This window comes from Aplysia californica, unplaced genomic scaffold (assembly GCF_000002075.1).
Source record: "Aplysia californica isolate F4 #8 unplaced genomic scaffold, AplCal3.0 scaffold00019, whole genome shotgun sequence".
In the NCBI taxonomy this organism is placed as follows: Eukaryota; Metazoa; Mollusca; class Gastropoda; order Aplysiida; family Aplysiidae; genus Aplysia; species Aplysia californica.
This window is the reverse complement of record NW_004797289.1, coordinates 1,208,695-1,215,485: the sequence shown is the minus strand read 5'-3', so window position 1 is coordinate 1,215,485 and position 6,791 is coordinate 1,208,695. Positions and strand designations below refer to the sequence as shown.

The 6,791-nt window shown below is 39.1% G+C and overlaps 1 protein-coding gene across 1 annotated transcript in view; it reads left to right on the top strand.

The window, feature by feature from the left end:
- The window catches only part of LOC101863638 (potassium voltage-gated channel subfamily KQT member 1), a 73,255-nt gene that overhangs the window by 30,979 nt on the left and 35,485 nt on the right, over positions 1-6,791 (top strand). The window contains exons 2-4 of the mRNA XM_035971763.1: positions 1,998-2,088; positions 6,087-6,213; positions 6,689-6,767. Coding sequence (XP_035827656.1) covers positions 1,998-2,088; positions 6,087-6,213; positions 6,689-6,767 — 297 coding nt within the window. The remainder of the gene's footprint in view (positions 1-1,997; positions 2,089-6,086; positions 6,214-6,688; positions 6,768-6,791) is intronic.

Here is a 6,791-nt window from a genome sequence, read left to right as displayed (position 1 = left end):
TATATATACTTATATATACATGTATATGTCTATTTTATACTTCATGCGTGATAAAAGTGTCAAGAGGACTCAAAGACAGATGTAGGTTCATCAGTGTGTATGTGTGCACGTGCGTGCGTGCGTGCGTGCGTGTGTGTTTTGTGTCTATGTGTTTATGTGTGTGTATGTGGGTTTGTGCATTTGTGTTTGTGAGTTTGTGTGTTTGTGTGTGCGTGTATGTTTGTGTGTATGTGTGTGTGTTTGTGTGTGTATATGTATCTGTATATATGTATTTGTGTATGTGTTTATGTTCATATGTGTGTTATTATGTATGTGTTTTTGTGTGTGAGTGTGTGTGTGTGTCTGTGTGTGTATGTGTGCGTGTGTGTGTATGTGTGTATGTGTGTGTGTGAGTATATGTATGTGTGTATACATGTGTGTGTGTCTGTCTATGTGTGTGTGTTCGTGTGTTCAGCGAGGCAAATGTTGGAGAGGAGGGTAGTTGAGGGACGAGGCAGTAGAGGTGGGCAAAATACTGATTATTTATAAGGATAACCGGATAATTCTCAATGAAACATTATCCGAATTCAGACTTTTAACTCTTTCCTGACCCGTTTGCCGAATTGGGTGCACCCATTTGTTGAAGTGATGCTAACCCGTTTGTCGAAGCGGTTCTAACCCATTTTCCGAAGCGGTTCATATAATAATATTTGCCAAAGAGGTGCACTAACACATTATTATCCGGATTTTGCTAAAGCGGCTCATTGCCCAGCCGTATGAGGCAGGCGTCGGAGGTAAGGTAAATAACCCTGATGGTTCCAACACCTTACTCCCCTTCCATTTTCTCCTAATCCTCCTCTTCCTTCTATCCTTCTCACCTGCTACTCTCCCTACTCATCACTATCTTGTTTTCTTTGAGTAAAGAGAAGCACCTTGACACGGAAACGGTCATCTAGTGCAAGAAGAAATCTAGGCTGAAAGGTACAAACTACACAGGGAAAGAACAGAAAATAAGGCCCCACAGTGGCGCCCTCCACCCACCCATCTCGCCATCATCATCATCATCATCATGATCATCATCACCATCATCATCATCATCATCATCATCATCAGAAGAAGAAGAACATGTTGCTGCCAAAATAAATACTAAAAAACTAAAGCATGGTCATGTGACTCCTATTTTAAAAGAACTACACTGGCTCCCGGTGAAAGAGCGTATCATATAAAATCTGTTTAACTTGCTACAAGTGCTCACATGATTTATCACCTGACTATCTAAAACAGTTAACACCCTATGTACCTCCTAGAACGCTCAGATCATCAACTGACAAAGCAACCCTTGTTAAACCTAAAATAAATTACAAAACATATGGCCAACGCTCTTTTTCATATTTTGCCCAACTTGTTTGGAATAGGCTTCCAAATACTATCAGATAAGCAGAAAATCTAGACATTTTTAAGAAGAAACTAAAAGCATTTCTATTTTCATCATATTTCGATTAGACAGAATCCATTCAAGCTGTAGATCGTTGTGAGTTTGTATTTACATATGTGCGTATGTACGTATATGTGATGTGTATGTGTGTATGTATGTTTGTATGTGTGTGTGGTGCTTGCGTGCGTGAGTATGTGCAGGCACGCGTATGTAACACTATGTGCCTTTAAAATTGATTTGTAAATCCATAATATGTATCATGTTAAGCGCATAGAGCATTGCATAAGTGGATATGCGCTATATAAATGCAATCCATTATTATTATTTATCATCATCATCAACATTATCGTCATTCTTTTCCCTGTCCCCCTCCCCTCTTTCCCTCTCTCCCTCTTTCTCTCTCTCTCTCTCTCTCTCTCTCTCTCTCTCTCTCTCTCTCTCTCTCTCTCTCTCTCTCTCTTTTTTTTTCTCTCTTTCTCCCTCTCTCACACTCTCCCCCCCTCTCTCTGTGTCTTTTTTTCTCTCTCTCTCCATTAACTTTGTTGTGTCTTATTATTTATAATTTCTCTTTGCGTTTCCTCAGATTTATGATGGTTCTCATCTGCCTTATCTTCAGCGTGCTTTCAACCATTGAGCAGTACACGACCTTCGCTATGGAAACACTCTTTTGGATGGTAAGTCCTGATGTAGGAGACATTGTGGTTGTGATGGGGTTGAAGTGTGGTTGGGGATGAAGGGACGGAGGAAGAAGAAGAAGAAGAAGAAGAAGAAGAAGAAGAAGAAGAAGAAGAAGAAGATGATGATGATGATGATGATGATGATGATAATGATGATGATGATGATGATGATGATGATGATGATAATGATGATGATGATGAAAGTGGTCAGTAGGAGGAGAAAGAGGAGAAGGAGAAGGAGGAGGATGCGAGGAAGTAAAGGGTTGAGTTGAAGGATGAGAATGATAGGGCGGAGGAAGCGAAGATGAATGAGGAAGAGAAGGAGTTCTGAAATAAGAGGAACAAATAATTGGTGAAGACGCCTAAGAAAACATTCAATTATTTCAAAATGTGTAAACTGGAGATGAAGAGAAACTTTATTGAGGTAAAGACTGAAATAGCAATGCATAACATAGAAGCAAAGCCACGAGAGAAGGCAATACTTTTTAAATTCCCTTAAAAGCTTTCCTGTGTATATTTAAATCATGGTATCCCCCTCTGGAAAAATAGATACATAAATACATAAATTAAATACATTAAACGTTATAAGTGTTCGAAAAATGTAAAAATACAACAACAGATTAAAAGAAAAACGAAGAAAAACCAACCTTCGATTCCCAGCTAGCCACGCAATGACGTCAATGATAGTACATAACAAGATGGGCCACTTCTCTCTTTGAGCCAATTAAAAAAGTGTCCTCCAAATTTGGTGGCGCCCTCTTCACAAAAGCGCACTCTTTGCGAACAGAGTTACCCTACTTGAGTTTTACAAAATCAAAGTGAAACTAGCAAGTTTTTTGGATAAATTTCGGAAGAACGCTTTTTTAAAATGGTTACGCTGACAAAAAACCTCTTCCGGAGGAAAGGGTGATGGTTTTCTTTGTTTAATTTGACTTTAGAATGAAAGGCGAGAGGTCATTAAAATATAAAAAAAACTAAAACTCCGCACTGAACGTACCCGAACTGCTGATGAACAGCAGTCGATCTGCGCACGCAAGGAGGTGCTATTCCTATTCTTCTTCTGGAAAAACGAAAGAGAGCTTCAAAACAGACTGCAGCGCCATCTGAAGCAAAGAGCATACTTCCTGCGGACACTTTTTTGGCTGAGTGGCCCATCTTGTTATGTATTATCATTGATGACGTGAACGCGACCTACAATAGAAAGAGCCCTAACACTGCCCACAGTTACATGCATTTAAAAAGTCATAATTGAACTACATAACAGTTTACCCCCCCCCCCACCCACCCCCACTCCGACCGCCGACTTCGACCCACACAATTAACAGTGTAAAATATCCAGCTTTCTTCGTTTGAGAGACTGTATCTTGATTATGTTCGTGTCGCATGCAACTGATACATTTAAATAATATCATGTTTGGGGTTTTAAACAAAAATCGTTTTTTCATTTGTTTTCTCTTCAGTACCTTAAACCATCTGTACTTATTGTTATTCCCTTCGTACTGAACGTGTCTGTGGTGTAACGGTCAGGCGCTTCGCCATATCATTCGGAAGTAGTAAGCTCAATTCCCCGGCAGGTACAATTTTCATTGAGGAACATTCAGTCTTTCAGCTGAGACGTTGTATCACTCTCAACCCGTGTTGGCTTTGTCAGGCAAGGTTGAAGCAGCTTACTTTCTACATTTTAATAATCTAAAGTGTATTAATGGAAGCGTGAAACCTCTACTTTCACAATTCTTCAGCCAGCTGTTAGAATGTACTTAAACAATGATTTTGATTTTTTTAAAATGATATCAATCTTTGGTACTGTTTGCAGGTGCTCATGAAATATTTAGTTTGAATTCAAACTATTTTTTTTAAAATAAGAAAAGGTACATAATGAGGATATAAATTGTTTAAAGAATAAAACATTTATTTTAATTTCTTATGATGTATTCTGGATTATGTTCTTTGAACACTTTGCCAACGAATTGCTTTCCCTTCGCATTTCTTCACTCGGATCTCTTGACCTCACCGGTATCTGTGTTGTAACGATAAATATCCTCAGGCCTTCACCTCGTATCAAACACCATTAAATACACCCAAACGTTTCTGTGACGACGCCCTCCTACATCACGGAAGTGCACTCTTGTTTTGACCCTGCTCAGAACGCGGTTGAAGACCGTAGGGAAGAGATTATGTATTGACCTCGCGTGCGGTTGGAACAAGGAGATTTTATCTTTCTGTCAGTCTATGAGACATGTGCTTGTGATTATTGAGGATGTATAGACCTATTGCGGGTACTTTATGTAGACAGCCATCTTTGCTAGCTGTATCGCGGCAGCGAATCCAAAACATCTGACCAGCAATGTTTTTATAAATTACAGTTATGGTCATGAATACCCTAGAAGTCGCATAGTCTTTCCATTCAAGATCATGGCAACTGTACTAGCCACTTAGTAAAGCGTCTTTGCTCATTTCTGGAAAGCTACCTAAAAGAACGTGAGCACTTTCCAAATTTTAAACATGAGACTGTGGATAATTGTGTGTCTCGGGCGGGGGTTAAAAGGGAGTGGAGTAGGGGGTGGGGGGACTCTGCATGACATCGAATTTTTTGTTTTGTCGCTCGCTAGGTCTAGCTGGTGTTGTTTAATTTAAAACTGTACACAGTGCCAAGTGCTTGTGCGAGAACCTACGACATACGTGTCTACAAAACAAGAAAAAATAATCCCCAAAAAGAAAAAGCCGTCTAATCAACTTGGCCCTGTGGGACATGGGGATAACACCCAGATGTCCTGCCTCCTTTCAAACCTTACAATATTGAATGGTGCGTTAAACGCACACTGCATACACACAGAGCACGGAACCATTGAATAATATAAGTGAGTCTCCACTTCACATGCTGAAAGCGTTTGTCCAAATGAGATGACATCTGAAATTGGAGGCTACCGCTCCTCAAAGGTCACAGTTGGACATTTTCAAAAAATGTCTATAGATCAAGCCTCCAGAAACTGCAAAAAAAATCAGAACATCTTAATTTGAGTATCCGCACATATATAAGTGCACCCAAAAGAGATGATAGCTTTGAAGACCTGCTGGTAGGTTTTATCTCTCTCTTTTTTTTATTTATCTGTTTGTCTTATTTTTTTTACTAACGCAAAACGGCCATTACTGCATTGATGTCCGTCTCCTTACCCCAAACGTTACCTCAAAAGTAATTAAAGAAATTAATCCAAAATGTCGATACCCACAAACCACCCGCCTTTTCAACTTTGTGCTTGCTTTACGTGCAATGAGATGGGTGACTGGAGGGTATCACGGGTAGTTACTCGCTTCTTTTCTTTCCCTTTGTTGTTTCTCTTTGCCTTACTTTTTTCCAACACACAATGACCTTTGTTGTATCGATGTTCTGTTCTTTACTACCAACACCCCTCCCGAAAAAAAAACAACAACCCACACACATGCAAACGAACAAGCAAACGAGCGAACAAATGGGCTTGTCAATGAAACTAGGTGCTGGGATAAAAGGTTTCTTAACTCAAGACTCTGTGATACAGACGACAAGACAACTGACATTTATGTCAGAATATTATTATTGTATTCAGAAAAATCAGACAGGTGATTATTGACTATACAGTTGCATATTCAGACAATCTTCTAATTAAACAACGACAACAAAAACGACAACAACAACAACAACAACATAAGAACAACAACAGCAACAATAGCAGCAGCAGCAACAACAGCAACAAAAACAAAACCCATACGACAAAACCCAACTAAAAACAGACTTAAAAAATACTGATTTTAAACTCACCCCTTTTTATTGACGAGATGGCGTCTTTAACATAAGAATGGGCAAGAGGCAATTAAGAATTAAACAACAACCAAATAACAACCAAAAATAAACCGTACAACAACAACAACAACAATAACAACAACAACAACAACAACAACAACAACAACAATAACAGAAATAACTAATGCAATAAAATGCCTGTCATGTTTCCTCCCAACAGGAGATCTTCCTGGTGTGTTTCTTCGGCCTGGAGTACGTCATACGTCTGTGGTCCGCCGGCTGTCGGAGCAAGTATATGGGACTCCGGGGCCGAATACGATTCGCCCGAAAACCTATCTCTATCATAGGTAGGTTGCTGTGATTATTTTTCTTATTTTTTAATTATTTTTTTTTGGTTAGCATCATTCCACAAGTCTTGGTGCCCGACTCATCTCTTGAAGTTTTTATAAAATCAAAGAGAAGAAATTGATTATTCATAATTTTTGCTCTTGCGACTTTTCAACTAGAAAAGAAAAAAACAACAACCAACAAATTAACCAGAAAGAACAGAATAAAACCTAGAAACATGGAAATACTAAAAAAGGATGAGAGGGAATTTAAAAAGATTGGGATAGAGGTAATTGAAACGTAGAAATATAACAATAAGAAGTCATTATAAAATTTTGAAACTACAAAGTATTGAAACTTAGAACTATGACATAAAGACTACGTTTTTGGGTCAGAATTGTAATTTCTAGAAATCCAGTGTCTAAGCGCCCCCTTCCCAACCCTAACACACGCATACTCGGCACTCTTGCCCAGTTTCTCTTCTTTTTATTTCAGACTTAATCGTCGTCATCGCTTCCATATGTGTTTTCACCATCGGCTCAGAGGGCCAAGTTTTTGCTACGTCGGCCATCAGGTAGGTGTCTTCATTCAACCCCCC